This window comes from Sinocyclocheilus grahami, unplaced genomic scaffold, assembly GCF_001515645.1.
Source record: "Sinocyclocheilus grahami isolate Dianchi unplaced genomic scaffold, SAMN03320097.WGS_v1.1 scaffold136.1, whole genome shotgun sequence".
Taxonomy (NCBI): Eukaryota; Metazoa; Chordata; class Actinopteri; order Cypriniformes; family Cyprinidae; genus Sinocyclocheilus; species Sinocyclocheilus grahami.
The window spans coordinates 501,978-525,178 of record NW_015505315.1 but is presented as its reverse complement, the minus strand read 5'-3'; the positions used below and the strand labels follow the sequence as shown (position 1 = coordinate 525,178).

The following is a 23,201-nucleotide window of genomic DNA, read 5'->3' as shown; positions in this document are numbered from 1 at the left end:
TAAGGACTCAGCTGCTCGGATTGATTTGGGCAGGTCATTCCATCAGGAGGGAACAGTTAATGAAAAAGTCTGAGAAAGTGATTTTGTGCCTCTTTGAGATGGCACAATAATACGCTGTTCACTTGCAGAACGCAAGCTTCTAGAGGGCACATAACTCTGAAGTAATGAATTTAGGTAAATGGGTGCAGAGCCAGTGGTGGTTTTGTAGGCAAACATTAATGCCTTGAATTGAATGCGAGCAGTTACTTGTAGCCAGTGCAAATTGATAAACAGAGGTGTGACATGCGTTCTTTTCGGCTCGTTAAAGATTAATCGTGCAGCAGCATTTTGGATTAATTGTAGAGGTTTGATAGAAGTGGCTGGAAGACCTGCCAAGAGAGCATTGCAATAGTCCAGCCTGGACAGAACAAGAGCTTGAATAAGGAGTTGTGTTGCATGTTCTGAAAGAAAGGGCCTGATCTTCTTGATGTTGAATAAAGCAAATCTGCAGGACCGGGTAGTTTTAGCAATGTGGTCTGAGAAAGTCAGCTGATCATCAATCATAACGCCAAGGTTTCTGGCTGTTTTTGAAGGAGTTATGGGTGATGAGCCTAACTTAGGGTGTATTCACACCAGGAAAGTCCAATAGTTCACTTGCTTTGGTCCGGACCAAATACAATGCTGATTTTTTATTTATTTTGGTTGTTTGGTGTGGTTTGCTTTCACACTGCCCTTTTTGCAAGTGAACTAGAAATTGTAAACAAAACCACATGTGCCCTAAGGTCATTGCTTCATCCATTCAAGTTCGCTTGGAACTGGACCGAGACCACCTCTTCAGCTGGGTCTCGGTGCGGTTGTTTGGCCCACACCCGAGTGCGATTGCTGTATTCACACCTGCCCAAAAGACCCGCACCAAGGGGGGAACTGAACTTGAGTTTGATTCAATCAAACCAAACAAGACAGGTGTGAATACACCCTTAAAAAAGAAACACGCATCCAGTAACAGGTGCATACTATACCTTTGAATAGTATTATGTGCCCTTAAAGTACTACCATCAACCCTTTATTTTTTGAGAGTGCAGTAAGTAAATTATAAATTGATAGTGTATAATCCCTTTATATATCCTATCCCTGAAATATGATTGGTTGTTGGGGAAATTGCTCCAGGAGCAACAAGGATGGTGATTGAGGTACATGTGACCCAGAATCAAATCACTAATGGGCTGTAAAACCTCACAACTTAAGGATGAAGGACTTTATGTCCACACATTTATAAACGAACCGCTAATTTGCATAAAAAACATCCAACTCTGCGCGCCAACCCGCCGTTGTGATTAACCTCATTATTGCACTCGAGGAAAACACACATACACAAACACAAGTTGGCTTATTTCAAAGGTAAGAGCGACAAACATCACACACTTGCTGGGGCGTCGTGTTGAACTAACTTACCGAGTCTCCTGTCCGCGGATGCAGCGGCGAGCGCGTGGACAGACAGCAAGGCGAGGAGCAGCGCGCGCACACAAGCCATCCTCCCGTCGAGCCCAAACAGCTCTCGTTAATTCGGCATAGCGGCTCTCGCGTTTCAGGGGGTGATGTGATTAGAGCGGAAGTTGGGCAGAGGCGACTGAGATGGAGGATAGTGAGAGAAGTGAAGCTCTGGTACCCAGTATCCTGTACTCAACTCCGAGATGCGCGAGGCGCGTTCAGCACCACGGTCAGCGCCCCGCCTCGGCCGATGACGTCACGAGTACGTGCGCTTTCTCCACGTGCGTGTTTGAAGACTAGAAAGATTTGACTAGATTTATAATTGATAACATTTACCCCACTTTTTCTTTGTGCTTAGAACATGTTTTATTTGGTTTCACTAATATCTATGGAAGCCCGTTTCCGCCACTAAATAAAAAAATATAATTCTGTAAGTCATAATAATGAGAAACTTTCTCAAAATTATGACTTAGTTTCTCGAAATAATGACTTAGTTTCTCGAAATAATGACTTAGTTTCTCGAAATAATGACTTAGTTTCTCGAAATAATGACTTAGTTTCTCGAAATTTTTTTTGGATTAGGTTAAGTCATTATTATGAGAAAGTTTCTCATTATTACGAGAAAATAAGTCATTATTTCGAGAAACTAAGTCATTATTACGAGAAAGTTTCTCATTATAACGAGATACTAAGTCATAATTTTGAGAAAGTTTCTCATTATTATAACTTACAGAATTATATTTTTTTATTTAGTGGCGGAAACGGGCTTCCATAAATATCCCCTCAAATAAAAGTGTAAGTATAAGCACAGTAGTGTATAAGTGTAAGTACAGTAAAGAAAATCCTTTATTTTTGGTTCTTGAAAAAGAAATTCAAATTTATGTTGAGACCACTTTTATTTACATAAGAAAGCAATTAAGACTTTCTCCATTTGTAAGTCCTTTAACACATTTACATGATGTTTAGCCCATCCCCCTGGCTGTATTTGTATTTTTTGTACATATTTAGTATTTTTTTGTGTGTGTTTTGTTTTCATGTGTATTATTGTAGTCCTAACTTTTTTAATAAAAAAAAACAAAAGTGCGTGTTTTTAAGGGATAGTTCACCCAAAAATGAAACTTCTGTCATTAATTACTCACCCTCATGTCGTTTCAAACCCGTAAGACCTTCGTTCATCTTCGGAACACAAATTAAGATATTTTTGATGAAATCCGAGAGCTGTCTGACCCTGCATAGACCGCAATGTAACTTTTGTGCGCAAAAGCTGACACAGAACAGCATAGGCGGTTTACATTCAGCGGATATTCTCCAAAATGGCACCAGGGTGATGCGGAGGAGACGAATTGTTGAATAGAGTCGTTTTTTTTCTTCTTTTGCGCACAAAAAGTATTCTCGTAGCTTCATATAATTGCGGATGAACCACTGATGTCACATGGATTATTTTACAGATCTCCTTGCTACGTTTCTGGACTTGGGAACATTTCAGTTGCGTTGCTGTCTATGCAGGGTCAGACAGCTCTCAGATTCCATCAAAAATATCTTAATTTGTGTTCCGAAGATGAACGAAGGTCTTACGGGTTTGAAACGACATGAGGGTGAGTAATAATCGACAGAATTTTCATTTTTGGGTGAGCTATCCCTTTAAGACTTCTGTACGGTCAGGTGTATTTCGTTTGCAGCGATGGACCGCACTCCTTCTCTTCTTTTCTCAGACAGACGCGGTTGAGGAAGGGTTATCTACGTTGCTCTCGAGCGCAGTTGTTTTGCTCAAAGGTTGTGCCCCCTACCGAAACGCTGGTATGATGTACTTGACAAACAACGCACTACAATAAATCACATGCTACGTCTGTGGTGAACAAAGTCAACGTTATGGTATAATTTAGCATGTCGAACAATCTCCATTCATATCCTAGAAAGCAGAGAAAGTGACATGTACACCGTGGACCGATAGTGAAGACTGAATGGTTATGGGCACACTTCACTTTAGTTATAAGCAACACCGCTTTCTAACAAATCAGTCTGAATCTCATGTGCTTTTTCTTTATTTCACACCATGATTTTAGACTGTGACATGGTGAAAAAATATTAAATTACATATTCATATCTCAGAGTACATTTAGCAATTATTGTCTGCACATTTCTACGGTTTAATAGGGAAAAGTCTAAGTATAACAACACATCACACCCCAGTATTTGGATCTAAGTATAAAGCAGAAAAGGTAAATAGGAGGGACGTATTTCATCAAAGACACCTTAAACAGAAGTATCGTCTTAAGGTAAACCAGATTCACTGAAATGTCTTAAAAAATGGAGAGAAAAAATAGATTTGCAAAGATTGATAAGATTATAACCTACAGTTATATGCAATGGAAACACTGTTGCATTTGAAACTGTACAAAAGAAAATGAATAGTGATTCAAATGAACCAAGACAAAGTTTTATGGAAGTATTGTTTATAAAGTGAATGTTCTTGTAATATAGAGTGAAAACAAAAAAACATCCAAGACAGTAAGTATACAGCTGAGAGTACAAAATAAGAAATAAAGGATTTTGTGGGAGTATGCAGAAGCTCGAAACTATTAGCTTGCCCATTTAACTGTTTGGTTGTTGGCATTGATTTAGGATATCAATCAGCATCCTGACAGTGGATTCATAGATGGTCCTAAGATTGAGAGACAGAGCAAAACAACATGAACAGTTGTACAGCTATTATTGTATATAGGACTCAGACAGCATGCTTTCACAATATGACATCTACATTTTTTACCTCTGTATATTGTCAGAGTTTTCAGCAGTGATGTTGTAATAGTTCTGTATTTGTCTGCGTACAGACAAAGCAATTTCCTTGAACTCCACAATAAATGCATCAGCTGTAATGAACAGAGCAGAAGGGTAACTGTGAAAATTGTGAATTGTGAAATTGTGAAAACAATCATGTATTCAGAGGATTTTATAAAAGAAACTTTTATAAAATCTTGATAGTTGTTCTTGATAGTCAGAGCTTGAGTATTTTAAGTGGCAGATGACATATTTGCAGTGTGCATATATAGTAAACGATGTTATGGTCTGTTGGTGCAGATGCTAATATACTTATTGTTATCTTTATTGGTGTGAACGGGCCTTAACGACAACTAAAATTAGTAACAAAAACTCACATTGTTTGATGATGGTCAGAATGTGTGTAACTGCAGCCCACTGTGTGATACTATCGATGGCCTCTGACTCTATGGAGGAGCTCATTTCAGATAGAAAAAACCTAGAACATACCAGAAAATGATTAGAATTGTTCAATTTAAGTATGAACATAGGCTTTTAGTTCTAGCTGGTGTTTAATGTTACCTGGTAACAGCAGGTGATCTGAGCATTACTTTGAGTATGGTGTTCGAGAGAGGTGGAAGGTCATTAACCGTCTCTGGAGTCAACACCTCTTCCACAGGAGAGATCTGCATGAAGAAACATAAAAAAACGTCGGTCTCAAAAACAAAATATTTCTTATTTACATAACTCATTTAAAGACGACATCTGAGTAAAAGAAATGCTTTGAGCTCAACAAGTCTTTCAATTAAAAAGAAAAAGGAGAAATGCCATACATACATCAAACAGCACAATAAACTAAACAATTAGCAGATTTACCTTCTGCAAGGTGCGACTGATATCAATAATAACTGCTGCACAGAGTGATGAGAAGACTCCTGTGATGAACTCTGACCTCTCAGTTGTAAACTTAGTCACCAGCAAGAAGTCATAGAGAGCTTCTTCAGAAGAGCAACACAACTAAAGATACATAAAGAAAGGCTTTTTAAAATAAAGTGTCAGAATAAAATGTCGTCAGGCAGAAATGTCAGTCAAATTTTAACAAGACTAAATTGAGTTTAAATATGTACATGTGCACACACGTTTGTCAAACACATTCAGAAACATCTGGAAATGGAAAGTGTATTTGAGGAAGGCACTAACACCTCACCTCCTGCCCCTCTTCCTTGTCTTTACGCAGACGATGTGCTATGATCTCCACAACTTTCTGGAAGATGTTGGTCAAAATGCGGATAGTGAGGGATGTTTGATCTTCCTGATCTTCCTCAGGCTTATGGGAAAGGCAGGCCTGTGCCACCTCAGTAAGCAGAGCGAGCACAGGAGGGATGCACACGTATCCTTTCTCTAAATGAACACACATACAGAACATTTGTTATAAAAGCATTACGCTATACAGTGCTGCAGCTAAGACATCAATACCTGGAAGACTAATTCGCCATGGGTTCCCTCGAGATTTTCCTATGGGTTTATATAATGGGGTTTTTCAATTTATGAATAAAACGAGGTCTGTGGTAAATATAAATTTGACGATAATCGGACGTTTTGCTCTACAACATAACACACAGACATACTAAAAGCGCAAATTTTAAAGCAGTTATGTTCATTTTTAAAATCGATTCCGTTTTTTTCCCCGTTTATCGCCATGGGTTCCCTCGAGATTTTCCTATGGGTTTATATAATGGGGTTTTTCAATTTATGAATAAAACGAGGTCTGTGGTAAATATAAATTGACGATAATCGGACGTTTTGCTCTACAACATAACACACAGACATACTAAAAGCGCAAATTTTAAAGCAGTCATGTTCATTTTTAAAATCGATTCCGTTTTTTTCCCCGTTTAAATTTTTCTGGACTCCTTTTTAATGGTTAAATTAAATTTTAAATTTTAAATCAAAAAGCATGTCTAATAATTAATTAAAATCCTGAAACTTAAACAATTTAACATCAATTTATTAAAAGTTTAACACAAATTACATGTTTAGGGCCCTATGAAATGTTTTATTTTTTCCAACCTTATGTTTTATTGTTACCAAATTCTGTGTTTTAGCATAGTAGTAGCCCATTACGTACATTCTACTGAACAATAGTAAGTAATAGCCTATATTTCTGCCGCAATGTCTTCAAGTTAAACCAAACTTTTATTTTGATGGGTTGCCGTGAATACCATTACATTTCTGTGTATATATATATATATATATATATATATATATATATATATATGATATGAGGATAGTTTTACTCAAATGAAACAGTCAAATGCTCATGAAGTGACTCTCAGAGCAGTTCTGGATATGTTGTTCATGTATTTATGTCCTCATTAGTGAGACGGCAGATATAATATCACCGGAAGCGTCACACGCGCTACAGTACAAGTAGTAAACAAAAGCGCGCGTCTGCGCCATTCATTAACACAGAGACACGCAGAATTCATATTTAAATAGTTTTGCGGCTTAATATTTACAAATACTATTGGGAGTGGGAGCATGCTCACTTGTGTGTGAGCATCGGGGCGGAACTCTGCTGTACGCAATGCAGAGAGCGCGACCATGTAACGTAGAGACAGAAATGACATGCCGTCATGTAAATAAGATAAATAACATAAGGCTATTTAGTTTGTTTAATAAAAGAACACAGTATAGACCTGTTCTATAGGAAAGGTAACTTTAAATAACTTCTGTTGTGATCTGGCCCTATAGAGAAACTAAAATTAAGTAGCCTAAAATTAACTTGACCTTCAAGGGGGGGGGGGCCGCACCCCTAATATAATGGCAGGGGAAACACTGCTGATGCAGCACTCTCTTGTAAACTTTTGTGGGAAAAGTGGTCAAACATGTAATTATATCTTGAATAAACCCACAAATCTGTCAGGTTATAATACAATCAATAGGTCATACATCAGCATAAAGACTTAAGACTTATTCACCTGTCTGCAGGACAGAAGCAACAAGCTGCAGTACGTGGTCTCTGAAATCACTGTCTCCTACAGAAACCCGCAGCACATCCTTGCACACTGTTAAACAACTCTGACAATGATACAGAAAAGGGAAACAAATGATATACATATAATGCAAAATCATGTGTGTCTGCACAGTTCATTTTGAAGCAATGAATTAATTTTAGGATTAGGCTTCATGTGTTGTCTATCATTTTCAACAAGGAAAACAATATTTTTAATATAATAATGTTATATATGTAGCGTCTGCGTAGAATCATGCATGAGGATAGGAACCCTCAAAAGTGATTAGCCCAAAATAATCTTTGCTCAGAAAAACCCTCTTCGTTTGAGACAACACTTTTCCAAGACTCTCAAGATTTTCCTTTTGAGTTTTGATTTTCCGGCAGTTTTTATCTTCAAGTAACTTCGATTCGCTGTGGACTTTTCCTATCTTCAGAAGACCCAGAAGTAAACTTCCAGCTCACTCCTAACAAACTCATCAAAGACCTCCGTTATCTACCGCATCAGGACTTTTGTTCAGCAATCGAAGCCAATGCAAGTAACCATTTACACTTATTTAGATGCGTGTTTAAGATTCAGCCCCTTTTTAAGGTGATTTTTGATTCTTTGATGATTTTCAAAGGTTGTGGTTAATTGATGTAAAATACTGCCATTCTTTTACTCTTCTCTCTCTTTTTCTTACTTTGTTTCATTCTGTATATATGTGTTTTGCTTAGTTAGTTATATGTTAGATATAGTTTCATTTATTAAGTCTCTTATGCTCCCCAAGGCTGCATTTATTTGATCAAAAATACAAAAAAAAAACAGGTAATATTGTTAAATATTATGACAATTTAAATTGACAAATTACCAACAGAAAAAAAACAAACTACTTTCACACTGATCATGCCACTCACTTCTACTGTCTTCCTGCTTAAAGACAATTGTTGCTCACTGCTGGAGCTGGCCAGGAAAGGAAGGACTCTTTTCTCTACCCAGGACACAGAATGCTCCAGGGATTTGAGGAACTCCCGCTCCTCTGGGTACTGTAGGATCAGAAAGAGGGGCTGATTATGACTTTTATTTGTACAAACTAAAAGTGAACTTATAGGCCATACAAGCAACCACTGCTTGATCTGCAGTTAACAAAATCCAAGTCATGTCCAATGAAAACCACTTGCACAGTTCAGCATAGGACAGCCATAAATCATCAATACTCTATTATACAGAGATGCAAACAGGTAAGGGGGAAAAAAGGGGAGAAGATTGCATGGATCAGGGGCATGCTCCACATGGAATTTCTTTTAAAGATATTTGTTTTACATGCTCATTTGTAGTTACTTTAAGGTATTTTTTAAAATATTTTTTATTACCTTATGTCCAAAACTGTAATTTTTCACACACACACAAAAAACGCACATCTTGTTGCAACATTTTGCAAAAATCAAGATTGAATATATTTAGTCAAAATCCCATGTTATAAAAGATGAAGTGCTACAGGGACGTGGGAAGTAGGGGTGCTGAGGGGGCTGCAGCACCCCCTGTTTTCACATAGTTGCAAATGCAACGCCAAGTTTGTTCATTTCCTCCGTTATCTACCGCATCAGGACTTTTGTTCAGCAATCGAAGCCAATGCAAGTAACCATTTACACTTATTTAGATGCGTGTTTAAGATTCAGCCCCTTTTTAAGGTGATTTTTGATTCTTTGATGATTTTCAAAGGTTGTGGTTAATTGATGTAAAATACTGCCATTCTTTTACTCTTCTCTCTCTTTTTCTTACTTTGTTTCATTCTGTATATATGTGTTTTGCTTAGTTAGTTATATGTTAGATATAGTTTCATTTATTAAGTCTCTTATGCTCCCCAAGGCTGCATTTATTTGATCAAAAATACAAAAAAAAAACAGGTAATATTGTTAAATATTATGACAATTTAAATTGACAAATTACCAACAGAAAAAAAACAAACTACTTTCACACTGATCATGCCACTCACTTCTACTGTCTTCCTGCTTAAAGACAATTGTTGCTCACTGCTGGAGCTGGCCAGGAAAGGAAGGACTCTTTTCTCTACCCAGGACACAGAATGCTCCAGGGATTTGAGGAACTCCCGCTCCTCTGGGTACTGTAGGATCAGAAAGAGGGGCTGATTATGACTTTTATTTGTACAAACTAAAAGTGAACTTATAGGCCATACAAGCAACCACTGCTTGATCTGCAGTTAACAAAATCCAAGTCATGTCCAATGAAAACCACTTGCACAGTTCAGCATAGGACAGCCATAAATCATCAATACTCTATTATACAGAGATGCAAACAGGTAAGGGGGAAAAAAGGGGAGAAGATTGCATGGATCAGGGGCATGCTCCACATGGAATTTCTTTTAAAGATATTTGTTTTACATGCTCATTTGTAGTTACTTTAAGGTATTTTTTAAAATATTTTTTATTACCTTATGTCCAAAACTGTAATTTTTCACACACACACAAAAAACGCACATCTTGTTGCAACATTTTGCAAAAATCAAGATTGAATATATTTAGTCAAAATCCCATGTTATAAAAGATGAAGTGCTACAGGGACGTGGGAAGTAGGGGTGCTGAGGGGGCTGCAGCACCCCCTGTTTTCACATAGTTGCAAATGCAACGCCAAGTTTGTTCATTTAAATTTATTCAGTTTTAGCATTTAATTATTTATTTGTAATGATCTCGGAAATGTAAATTGTAAGTGGGCTATAATAAACCCATGTTTATCTTTATAAACATGATTCATTTTACTTGTGATGTTTTCTATATGGGATGATTAGCCTAATCCTCATGAACATGTGACACTGGCGCATGGTTTCAGACATGAACTATACAGAATGCGAACAAGATTAACTTTAATACAAGGAGATAATGGCGCAAACGCGAATTTCAGCACCGACGTAAGTGAACCAGCCCCCCCTCACCAAACACGGACACACACAGCACCCCCAACCGGAAACATCTTCCCGCGCCCCTGAAGTGCTATGCAGGCCATTTAAAGGGGTAATATAATGCTGCTAAAAAGAACATTATTTTGTGTATTTGGTGTAATGAAATGTGTTTATGCGGTTTAAGGTTCAAAAAACATTATTTTCCACATACTGTACATTATTGTTTCTCCTCTATGCCCCACCTTTCTGAAACACGTCGATTTTTACAAAGCTCATCGGTCTGAAAAGCGAGGTGTGCTGTGATTGGCCAGCTATCCAGTGCGTTGTGATTGGCCGAATACCTCAAGAGTGTGACGGAAATGTTACGCCCCTTACCATATTGTGATGATGCCCTGTTCGGCGACGAGAGAAAAACATTAAAACCCATTATAAACGAGGCATTTGTTGCATCCAGTGGGGACATAATTACGGACTATAATGACTTATACTGTCTTTTTACACGTTGCATTGCGCCGCGTAAACATAAAACCATGTCTGCATTTGTGATCGGAGAAATTACAAAATACAAACGCTACTCTACACTGCTCAAAACTCGCGTTTGAATCATCAGTGGCAAATTCTTTAAATATAAAAAACACACTTACAGTCTGTGAGTCAGAACAGCCGGCATTGTAGTCTACTCTACCAGGATCAGGAAACTGTCCTCCATAAAATGCGCTGCATACATCTGAATATTTGGGTTGAAGATTGTTGTAAATACAACTTAACCACTGATTTCTAGTCGTGTCCTTTTTTGGAAGGCTAAACAAAGTAGTTTCGCTTTCACAACGAAACACAGCGGCACACACGGCGGCCTTGAGTGAGCGGAGGCGGGCGTGCTGAGTGAGCAATGGCCGGTGGGCTTGAGAACGGCGCGGCCGGCGGATTCGACGAAGGAGCGTCCTGCGGGATTGCGGCAACCACATGTGACGACCCCGGGCTGGACTCCGCTTCGTCCACGGTGAAAGCCAATCCGGCGATCCACAGCACAAAGTTGATGTATTTCCTCAGTGACCAGCACGAATCAGCTCCAGGTAGAGGTCTGCACGGGACTGTTTTTTTAGTCCCGCTCCCGCAAGGTTCTATTCTGTACCCACCCGCTCCCGCTATATATATTCACTCTTTGTTCACCCGCTGTCCGCTTAGAATAATTTTCTTCCCATCCCGACCGTTCCTGCTAAATTTAGATCTTGTTTCCAGAATCTCGCATTTAAATTTCCGCTACTGAAAGAAAGAGAGATAAGCTAACAAATAAAAGTGTATTCTGCACAAAATTGTATGTTATTTTATTCGTCTTGTCAAGAGTCTTGAATTTATTGACTTTGACTTGAATTTATATGAATTATCTTAAGACACAAAATTAGTTTAATATTTTATGCAACACAGTAGGAAAAAAGTGTCAGAGAAAATAAAATTGTACAAAAATTGTATTTCTTATTTTTATTCGTTTAACATTGACAACACAATAAGAAAAAAGTTTTAATAATAAATAAATAAAAAATAAAAATAAAAAATAAATAAATGTAGGTTGTACAAACATAGCCTATTAGCTATTTTTATTCGTCTTGTCAAAATACTAAATTCGTTTGACATTTTTCTGTTAACACAGTAGGAAAATTGTCGCAGAGAAAAATAAATAAATACAACATCTTTCATTTAAAATTATAGGCTAAGCAAAATATAAACAAAACCGAGTTGAACGTCCTTCAAAGACAGCGCATCCACACTTTGCTCCATCCTTATTCTGCTCTGTCACTCATCTACAACCTGCCTGTTCTGTCTGAGGGCAGTATATTTATCACAGGTACAGCCTGCTCCGAGCATCGTTATGCACATGCTGCGCACAGACCCCACAAATAAAACGCGTGACGTTAAAGCATGCGTGCAGCACGTGCATAACAGTCCTGAGCGCAAGCTGTACTCTACCGGTGGTCAATAAGAATAAAGCGCAGATATGCTGTTCTAAATGGGCGTCGGGAACGGGATATTGTTAGACCACCCGCTCCCGTTCAAATTACACCAGAGTTATCGACCGCTACCACGTTTTATTCGGGAATTTAATCCAGCAGCACAAAAAATCCAGTCGGGTCCCGCGGGAGAGCCGCAGGAATGCAGACCTCTAGCTCCAGGCATGACGAAGTGGATATCATCCTCTTTTGGAAGACCAAAGAAAGTAGTTTCGCTTTCACAATGAAACACACAGCGTCTTCACAACATGGCGGCGGCGGCAACAATACTACAGCGAGAATCAAAGTTACGCCTTCTTTCTTTGCGTGAACATTTGGGCGGTGTTATGCAAATCTTCCCACATCGTGACGTAGACATGTGGGGGCGTGTTAGAACGAGCCGTTTTAGGTAGGTGTGGTTGACTCTTTAACTTTTATAAAGAATATCTCTTTGGATTTGAGACTTTAGTCTTTGCAACTTTACAGATCTTCTTTATGCACCAAGAGCTTGTAGCGCTCCAAAGAGAAAGGAAAAAAATTGAAATCGCATCATATGACCCCTTTAAGACCATACTGGCTGATTAGACGGCAATGCCGACTTAAAATGCAAAATGTTTGCCCTCTCTCTTCACTGTTCCCACATCTCAGACCTCAAATACATAAAATATTACCTTTTCTAGACAGTTTTTTGAAGTAAAGAGTAAAGAAAATACTATACAAAACTTGCTAGCAGTTGCCAAGTGGTTATCAGTCTTATTTTTCCAATACAAATAAGACCAATCTACATTTTCATAACTGAATTTAAAAAAAGTTATGACCAGTCTGCAACCAGCCCCAGTTCTTTATTTACCCTTGTAAGATCACAAGTACCCTTGTACTGTATAGCTAAAGAATATATAGCTAAAGTACTGACAGAAAACGTACTTCCTTTAAACCTCTCTTCACATCTTAACATCTCTTGTGTGAGTGTGTTCAGTGGATGTTGGCTTTGTTTGGAGTGTGAGAGACTCAAAGACTGAATGCAGAGGGGTTACTGCAGTACACTCACTTTGTGCTGAAGATGGATACAGAGTCGGCCATGGAAGATAAAAGCTCTCAGCGCTGTCTCAATGACTGCCACACTGACCTCTGCTCCACTCAGAGAGGAAAACAACAGCGACTGCACACATATATACAAAAGAGAAATGACAATAGCTCCAAAATGATGGTACATTCTGGAATCAGATCAGAATGAAGCATAAAAAGACCCTAATATTTTTTTCTGCCTCTATGATCTGGAAAAGTGGGTATGTTTTCTGGTTGAAAAGTTTTATGTAATATCTGAAGACCTCAGTAAATTCAACCTCCCATGAACAAAACAATTTTATAGTAGTGTTGGGCGATATGCTCCATAGTTATATCCTCAGCCTGTGAGATCGCTGATACACGATATTATCATGTACATTTATTTCCTTAGATTCATAGCCGGAGAGTAAACCAAATCAAGGGTGTGGCTAAAAGCAGCCTAAACTACATATTCAAGTACTTTAGTCAAGTAACATATGGATGTCATGTCATAAAATATTTTTAATATGACTGAATTTGTATTTAACATGATAATTTAATAAAAACATTCCAAGTTACTAATTATAATGCTTACAGTTCATCAGTTACATTATCAAAGAACATATCACTGACTTCAGTCTAGCATGAGTTTATGCACTTTATACCGCCACCCCCCGTTTTAATCAGTGAAGCTATCTACACTATGTAAATCACCGTAAATAAAGCTCTTGTACTTATATTGCACGCACATCTGCACTTTGTAGTTTATGATGAGAGAATTCTCGAGAGAGCAGAATTCAGTCAGCGAGTGCGAACTCAGCAACAAAACACGACTCATCTCAACGCCTCTGATTGGCCATTGCATTCACAAACTCAACAGAATCGTGTGTGATTGGTTATAACGCACAACACTGTAAAAACGCGTAAAAAGAAATATGATGGAACAAATAGGCCCTAATATTAATTAGATAATAATATTAGCCCGATTGTAATAACAATAAAGTAATAACAATAATAATACTCGTCTTCATATCGTCAAAGGCATCAGCCACAGTGGCGATATTTCTGACTATCGTCGATACATGATACTATCGTTTATTGGCACAACCCTATTCTATCGGCTCAGAGAGCTTTGACTAATATAATAACATTGTCATTTAGCTGAACAGCTCAATGCAGCAGTATCTTTAAAGCAAGACTGGTGAAAACCTGCAATTACCATACTGACTTCGTAATGACAGTAATATCACATAAAGAGTATGTTTGCACCAGTTCTCAGTAATGGTAATCATCAAACCTCTGTACCTTCCATTTGTCGAGGGCCTTATGAAGTGGTCTGATCTGATCCAGTGGCAGCGTGAACAGACAGTCTCGGGTTTTAGGGTGCAGGAGTACATAATCCAGATAGTCTAGGCCCAGATCTGGTTTCGACTCTTCCAGCCCATCAAAATGCACTTTACCAGATGTATCTTCATCACCTTGCTGACAAGAGAGTGATCATAGAGGATATGAAAACACCTTAAACACCTTATGACCCCCACATGGACACTCTACAGGACATTTACCGCTCTCACAGGTACGGCCTCCACAAGCCAGTTCTCTATCAGCTCCACAATATGGCTGATCTGCCCCCAGCTACAGAGACACTCCACCGACTGACTGTATGCTGTCACAGCGGTGCCTGCTTTCAAACTCCTCAAGTGAGACATCACTTTACTCCTGCAGAGAGGAACACACAGTCATGCAGTACACCCAGACAGCCCTACAGATCGCTCTAAAGCCTTCAAAACACACTCAATCCCACCAGCATTAGAGAACGCCTTTGGATCAAATAGGAATCAGAATTGTCATTTCGCTTTTAAGCCAACCTGCTGTTCTGGGGAGATGGCTGAGACACCATGCGGACTGTGTTAGATACTCAGCAGGAAAGATGATTTTGAAATGCTTTTTTCTTCATTGAACTGTCCTTTGCAGGAATAGCGCCTCGAAAAATGACAATTCAGATTTCTCTCTTGTCAAGGGGATGTTTTCATTTTTAGCTGCTCTACTGCTTTAAAATGGGGCATTTAACAATGTGAGCTGCACAGATGGGTAGTTGAGGGGGAGAGTCCTACTAACCTCAGTGCTGGAACAGAAGAGGCAGGAAGTAGAGAGGCTAGAAGAATGAGAGGGGCTTTACACCGTTCCTCCTGCGCACACACAAAACTGCGTCATGTTGCAACCATATTGCATCAGCTTTAAGGGTGTGATTACAGTGTTCAGCTTTGCTTTTTAAATCGTCCTTTGGTTCTCTGTGTGAATGTGCCTCTTACCTGAAAGATTTTAAGATACTGGGGCAGAACTGATGCAAACTTTGACGTGGTGTACTTGAAGGCATCTTGGTTAGCCATGAGAGATTTCTGAACACTTTTCCACAGAATTACGAGAATCTCCAGCAGGCTGGCCATGGAGGCAGTGTCCTGCACTGAGAGAACGTCCTCCAACATCTAGTGACAATGGCAAACATGATCATTATTTTTTTATTATTATATTTTCCTTTTTTAACTCCATGCCAGCTTGTATGGCTATGTTCATGGGGAGAGCTAGGTTTAGCTAAATTAGAAGTTTAAGATACATTTTTCTAACAAACTTAAAACTAAATTTGGATCTTTTTATTATTATTATTATTTATATCTGTCTGAACTTCCCAATCATTGCTCGACAGTTTGTAGGATATTGTGGAAAACATTTAATCTGAATATTAACAGGCTTTTCTCTTTGTTTAAAATATATTTAATAATATAAATAATATATAAGTGAGATTTAGTCTGCGAAGAATATCTGACTGTACATAGACTACCATTTGAAAGATTTGTATTTTTTTTAAGTCGTATATATACATAAATTTTTTCAGCAAGGATGCATGAAATTACAGTAAAGTAAAGTAAAGTCAGTAAAGACTTTTTTACATTGTTACAAAAGATAAATGCTGTTATTTTAAATTTGCCAAAGAAACGTATTATGGTTTCCACAAAAAAAAAACTAAGCAGCACAACTGGTCACAATGAGAAGAAATGTTTCTTGAGCACCAAATCAACATATCAGAATGATCATGTGACACTGAAGACCAGAGTAATGACTGCTGAAAATTTTGCTTTGCCATCACAGAAATAAATTACATTTTAAAATATATTAAAATAGGAAAAAATATTTTAAACTGTAATAACTTTTCACAATATTACTGCTTTTACTGTATTTTTGATTAAATAAATTCAGCCTTGGTTTCCATAAGAGACTTCTTTTAAAAACATAAAAAATACATAAAAATTTTACTGACCCCAAACTTTTAAACAGCTGTGTATATCAAGTCTCACCGTGCAGTTTTCTTTATTGCTAGATGCAAATTCATCATCTCCTGCATTTTGAATGCACACATTCAGGCACTTTCGGATCACTAGCATCAGCTTGACTACAAAGAGAAAGCACTGTGAGTTTACGTTTACATTTCTGAGAACGACACATACTGTACTTCCAAATGTCAAAACTAAACCCTCGTAACTCAACACACAATATAAAACAGAATTCATATTTAAGAAAGCTTACTGGGGTATCCAAAACAACCTAACCTATATTAGCAGGAGCCGTGTACAGATAAGCATGTTGGTAAAACTTTCGAGCCGCCCCAGGGTTTGTCTGAATCAGGGTGACGCATCGCTCGCACCAGACAGTCTCCGATTGGTTGACTGGAAAGAATGAGTTGAACAGGAGATTGACGATTCGCTTGGAAACAGGAGGAGAGTCCATTTCCAATCGAGCCAGCAGGTGCTCCAGTGAACAAACTTTCCAAAACTGTAGCATGACAAAGTGGGAAAAAATAGGCAAAAAATTTGTACACTAATACTTTGTATTAACTTTTTACATTTTTGTAATAGCATTTTAACTCAAAGGACAGCAAATTTGGTGAGAGAACAAAGTGTCAAATAATGTCAATCTGTTATTTTACATTTACATTTAGCAGACGCTTTTATCCAAAGCGACTTACAAATTAGGACAATGGAAGCAATCAAAATCAACAAATGAGCATATGTGACCCTGGACCACAAAACCAGTCATAAGGGTTAATTTTGTGAAATTGAGATTTAATTTAATAAATAAGCTTTCCATTGATGTATGGTTTGTTAGGATAGGACAATATTTGGCTGAAATACAACTATTTGAAAATCTTGAATCTGAGGGTGCAAAAAAATCTAAATATTGAGAAAATTGCCTTTAAATTTGTCCAAATGAAGTCCTTAGCAATGCATATTACTAATATTACTAATCAAAAATTAAGTTTTTATATATTTACAGTAGGAAATTTACAAAATATCTTCATGGAACATGATCTTTACTTGGCATAAAAGAAAAATCGATCATTTTGACCCATACAATGTTTTTTTGACTATTGCTACAAATATACCCCGGTGACTTAAGACTGGTTTTGTGGTTCATGGTCACATATATGCATGATATGCAAGTGCTATGACAAGTCTCAGTTATAGCTTGGAAGGGCTCAGAATGTGATTTAAACATTTATTTTTCTTCAGAATCATATATTTTTCTTACCTTGGCTGCCCGTACAGCCTTGATCTTGAGGAGCATGCCCACAAAGGCAACACGCACCTTTTCAGAGCTGTCATGGAGGCTACTCTTCAGAGCAGGCAACAGTTTTTCCATGAGTGGATGACTTAAACTGTTATCCAGAATTATAGACATGCACTGCAGAGCAAACAAACAGGCTTTAACAAGACTGATGATGATGAAAAATAAATAGTAAAAAAGCACAAAGTTCAAATGAACTGTAAACATATTCATTTAAAATGAATATGCTAAACTCTGAACTTTTAATTAATGATTGGATACATTCCGTTCCCTCTAAAAATCATTTTACAGTTTGAAGCTCCTAAATAACTAAATCAAGCTAAAATCACTCATCAGAAGACAGTGTCCTTTCTCAAGCTGTAAATTGCATTCCACTGCAAAACTGGAAAGCTGTTAAGCAATTGCTCCCCATCTCTCTATGATCACTTTGCACTTTTCTCAAGTGACTGATAGATGGTCGGGCTTTTACCATGAACACGGAGCATCGGACATCTGGAGAGCTTGTGTCATTAGCCAGCTGCAGGATGAGCTTCTCCAGTAGGTCAGTGATGATCGTGGAAGGGATGACCTCCCAGCAACGAGCCAGGACAGAACATACACCCAGCACTGCAGAAGATCGCACGAGGGGCTGTGGGTCATCAAGGAGAGCCTATAGAGATAGAAAGTCAATTTGATTAATTAAAGGGGTCATATGATGAGATTTCCAGTTTTCCTTTCTCTTTGGAGTGTTACAAGCTGATTGTGCATAGATAAGATCCCTGAAGTTGCAAAGACTAAAGTCTCAAAACCAAAGAGATATTCTTTATCAAAGTTAAGACTCTGCCACGCCCCCCTAAAACGGCTCGTTCTAACACGCCTCCACATATCTACCTCACTATGTGGCAATATTAGCATAATGCCGCCCAAATGTGCACGCAAAGAAAGAAGGCGTGGTTTCAGTAACCGCAGTTAGTGTTGAAGCAGCCATGTGAGGGAGACGCTGTGTGTTTCTAGGCGAAAGCAATAGCACTTTATTTGGCCTTCCGAAAGTAGATGCATTTAGGAATCTTTAAGATTACTTACAACAGAACAGCAATGCATTTTATGGACGACCGTTTCGCGAACCTAGGAGAGGACGTCATTCTGACTTTGCTATGACAATCTGGCACTTCTGAATCAGCTACTGTTTTGTTATTAGTTTAAGTATTTGCTATTGACTGTTCAAATGCGAAGTTTTGCGCATCGTATGTGTGTGTGTGTGTGCGTGCGTGTGAGCGCACGCGTGTGAGAGAGAGAGAGAGAGATCACAGTGGAGTCAGCTGTCTTAACCGTGGCTTGTGTACTGCACATATACCAGCTTCATCACTGTCTGTCACGAGACTTGTGTTCCCCTTTCGGACTCTGGTTTTGCATTTATTTTGAAAGATGAAGCTCGCGATTATGGTAAGGGGCGTTACATTTCTGACGAGTGCTTGCGGTGTTCGGCCAATCATAATGCACTGGGTCAGCTGGCCAATCAGAGCAGACTGCACTTGTCAGAAGGAAGGACTTTGTAGAAAACGAAGCATTTGAGAGATAATGTACAGTAATATACAGTATTTGAAAAATAATGTGTTTTTTGAACATTAAAGCATGTCAACATATTCTGTTACACCAAATACACAAAATAATGATCTTTAAAAAAAAAAGCATCACATGACCCCTCTAAAGCTACTATCTTTTGTTGACTGCTACTGAGTGGAACAGTCAGTTTCCAAAAAGTAAAAATCTCAAGTCATTTTCTCCATAGGGGAACTAACTTATAAAGCGATGAAGACGACCTACTGTGAGCTACGAGGTTGTTAATCAATGGTAAATATTTTTGCAAAAGCAAACAGCCTGCATTATTTCAATTTTTTAAATATTTTCAACAGCAGAATTCCTGGTGAATCTACATTACCCATGATGATTCTGCAAATAAATGTTTTTTTGCTTTAATTCAAATTTTGTAATGTTGTGATTCACCTCGTAGCTGGTTGGTTTGGTTCAGAGCTTAAAATTCTTAATAGGGGTCATCGGATGCCCATTTTCCACAAGTTGATATGATTCTTTAGGGTCTTAATGAAAAGTCTATAACATACTTTGGTTAAAATTTCTCAATGGTAGTGTAAAACCACACCCTTGATACCTTGTCAAAAACAGCTCTGCACACAGCAAGCCGTTTTGTTGCATGTCTCTTTAAATGCCAATGAGCTCTGCTCACCCCGCTCCTCTCTTCTGTGGGGTGATGAGCCTTTCTCATGATACGGTTTACTTTAGCTGCAGAACTTGCTAACTAGCACGTTATTAGGAAAGGCGATTTGCAAAGATTCATAAAAGAACCTTATACTCACTTCTTCTGTAGGTGAGGCTGGATCACAAATGATTTGCACGAACATAGACACATTTAGGTCGATTGGGGGGCGCATTCCCTTCAGAAACAAACGTAATTCACTGCGTCTTCAGCGGCTCAGATGTCGGGAGTAAATGACGACTGTTATGTTCATTATTACATCCAACAACAGAACACCTCAATCACTTAGGAGACATACTTGTCTACATCTGCTCCAGCTTCTAAACAATGGTGGACTGATGACAGCTTACCCAGGGTGGGTCTAAGGTAAAACGCTAGAGTCAATCAACAATCGTGGGAGGGGCCTGGGTCTGTGTGACGTCACACAGAAAATGGCTTGGTATGAGACAGGGGAGATGATTTAATGAGATTAAAAGACCTATAATGAGATCATTATATTATTGATATATTATATATTGATTATTTATCATTATAGGGTGGTTGTGTACACACACTGCCAACACACATTTGAGTTCAAACAGCTTGTAAAAGTGCATGTCGCATCCGATGACCCCTTTAAAGACATTTTTATTCTCTAAACATGAAGAAATACTCCTGTAACCAAGGCCACTGAAAAAAAAAAATGGGTGTACACTGGTGCACTCCATTTACACACACAGAACACTTACAACATATCGATAATGCATAATAATGCAAGACATACAAACAGTAAATCGGTTGTTTCTGAACAGCCTGGTCCACCATCTCACTGCTCATGCTGGGGTCATGGATGGGAAAAGCCTCAGTGAAGAACAGTGTGGCATTGGCACGGACCTCAGCATTGGTGGCCTGTTGAAAATGATTAAAAACATGTCTAATTGAACAAGGTGATATACTTCACCAAAGCACCAAATTTAGTCTTGTACAACATGTTTAAAATAAAAGCACAATAAAACAACACACGGTCAACTGATTTATTATCTACCTTTAATGCTTTCCACAGAATTGGCTTGTAGAGCCTGTGCAGCATCTCATCGACACCTTCTCGAAACTTCTGCTTGTGGAAATAAGTAAGGATCTATATGCAGAGACAGGGACAAGTTTTCACTTACAGTGAAGAATTAAGTTTACAAATTCATATCACTAAATTATCTGTTTCATCTGTCAAATTTCCACTGTAAGTAGCAAGTAGCAAGTCTTATTATTATTTCTCTTATTTATTGTTATTTTTATTGTATTTTTCCAGTAAACAATTACAAAAAAAAAAAAATTCTGCCTTGGTGAGCATAAAACTTCTATTAAAAACATTAAAACATCTTACCGTCCCTAAACTTTTTAACGGTAGTGAAAGTTTACAAGTTCATATTTAATTAACCACTTCATTGCAATAAAGATGAAATACAGTCTCTGACCTGTCTGACTTTGCTGTGTACAGGTGAGTTTCTGTGCAGCAACAGAGCATGCTGCATTAAGTCCTGGATGCAGGTGGACTCAATCTCCTCCATGAAAGAGCCTGAGGCCTTCCTCCATGCTCTGAAGTAAATCTCAGCCACATGAACAGACAGAGTTCTGTAGGTACAGCGGGAGAAAAAAGACAGCTAAAATCAAAAGAAATACCAGATCAAACAGAACAAATGCACAGTGTACTTTGATAGCACAGAGACCTTGCTAACATTGGTTGTCTGATTAATATGTGAAGGTTACTACAGAACCGTCTTGCTTGGCTTGTTTTAATAAGTACAAGTTTTGTGTGGAGAAAATTAGTTTGTGTGAGTGATAACCTGATAACTCTGCTACTCAGGTAGCGTCATGCAAATTTTACCTCAAACATGTGAAGCATCATTTCATTTAATATTTTTAAAGGTGCACAGAGTAATTTACCCGCTAAAAAACATTAAAAAGATACATCTCAAATGATAGTCAAATCCACATAAAGTCCTAAAAGGCAAGTCAGTTTTCTTGACTCCCATCTTGGTATTACATCTAGGCAACTAAAAATGTTTTCTTGGTAGGCATTAGGCATTTAATGGACATACACATTATAAATAAACTTCCATTGTTGCAGCTGCTATACTTAGCATCTATATATTGAGCGTAGCAGGTTTTCATATTCACATTACTACAAGTGGTGTTTCACCCTCATATTGTCCCTTAACATAAACAAAGTTACCGAGTGCACCTTTAAGCATTATAAAACAATAGGTCATGAGTGTTTGAAATACTTTGGGAAAAACTGCAGCTGATTCTTAATAGTTTCATGAATCATCCGAATGAAGCTGTCGTTCCAAGAAAAAAGGAAGGCAAGGAACCGTTTCCCCTGAAAAATGTGCAATAAACAAAGTTATATAAAAATGATCAATGACAGTAGAAAATAATGTCTCAAATGTATGAGCCCACAGACACATATACACAAACCTCTTCTTGTTTAATATGAGAGGGCCTGAAGAAACACTGGAGGAGAAGATCAATGACCTGCTGCCCTCTCTCAGATGCAAAGTCCACACTGAGAAGCACCTCTCGTAGAGTACAGAGCCTTCTGAGCTCACCGACCTGAGAACATACCCAAAAAGCATAAACATTTCTCATCCACAATATAGAACAGGGCTCCAGAGTGTGACTGAAAACTATTGCATGCGACTATTAAAAATTTTTTAGGAGCACCAGTGCCACTGAGCTGATCATCATCATACTTCTGATTGCGGTCAGGGGAGCTTCAAAGGTTTCTACGTGTTTTTGCAGCATTGGGTAATGTATCACAGACATATCTCACAAATCCTTTCATAAGCAAAGTGTAGACAGGGTGTAAATAAGAGATTCATTGCGCAGTGTAGAGAGCTTCGTTGATTATAAATGTGAGATCGTGATGAAGATGAGTGACAGCTTTTAATGATTTTTAAGGGAGTTTGTAAATGTGATACTGATTTAAAACAATACAATTCAATAAACAAAAAGTTAATATTAAGTGACTTACATTGTCTGACTATAACACTATTGTCTGATTTTGCTCTATTTCGTCGTCAAAAATAGTTTAAAACAAAGACACAGCGCATCTCCATTCAAACACAGCGGTGTTTAGTTTATGAATGAACGGGGGTTTTTAAACGAATCTAGTGAGTCAGTGATTCATG

The 23,201-nt window shown here is 38.2% G+C and overlaps 1 protein-coding gene across 1 annotated transcript in view; it reads right to left on the bottom strand.

Annotated features, from left to right (window-relative positions):
- Positions 1 to 3,978: 3,978 nt before the first annotated feature.
- LOC107591001 (non-SMC condensin II complex, subunit G2) overlaps positions 3,979 to 23,201 on the bottom strand; it is a 26,439-nt gene continuing 7,216 nt past the window's right edge. The window contains exons 8-27 of the mRNA XM_016279985.1: positions 21,486 to 21,642; positions 21,059 to 21,151; positions 20,794 to 20,922; positions 18,253 to 18,432; positions 17,748 to 17,900; positions 16,769 to 16,991; positions 16,517 to 16,611; positions 15,476 to 15,649; positions 15,282 to 15,352; positions 14,729 to 14,882; positions 14,469 to 14,645; positions 13,168 to 13,278; positions 9,214 to 9,342; positions 7,206 to 7,305; positions 5,432 to 5,625; positions 5,101 to 5,241; positions 4,807 to 4,910; positions 4,623 to 4,723; positions 4,235 to 4,337; positions 3,979 to 4,129 (exon numbers count right to left, since the gene is read on the bottom strand). Of these exons, the coding sequence (XP_016135471.1) occupies positions 4,060 to 4,129; positions 4,235 to 4,337; positions 4,623 to 4,723; positions 4,807 to 4,910; positions 5,101 to 5,241; positions 5,432 to 5,625; positions 7,206 to 7,305; positions 9,214 to 9,342; positions 13,168 to 13,278; positions 14,469 to 14,645; positions 14,729 to 14,882; positions 15,282 to 15,352; positions 15,476 to 15,649; positions 16,517 to 16,611; positions 16,769 to 16,991; positions 17,748 to 17,900; positions 18,253 to 18,432; positions 20,794 to 20,922; positions 21,059 to 21,151; positions 21,486 to 21,642 (2,659 nt within the window). The 3' untranslated portion in view covers positions 3,979 to 4,059. The remainder of the gene's footprint in view (positions 4,130 to 4,234; positions 4,338 to 4,622; positions 4,724 to 4,806; positions 4,911 to 5,100; positions 5,242 to 5,431; positions 5,626 to 7,205; positions 7,306 to 9,213; positions 9,343 to 13,167; positions 13,279 to 14,468; positions 14,646 to 14,728; positions 14,883 to 15,281; positions 15,353 to 15,475; positions 15,650 to 16,516; positions 16,612 to 16,768; positions 16,992 to 17,747; positions 17,901 to 18,252; positions 18,433 to 20,793; positions 20,923 to 21,058; positions 21,152 to 21,485; positions 21,643 to 23,201) is intronic.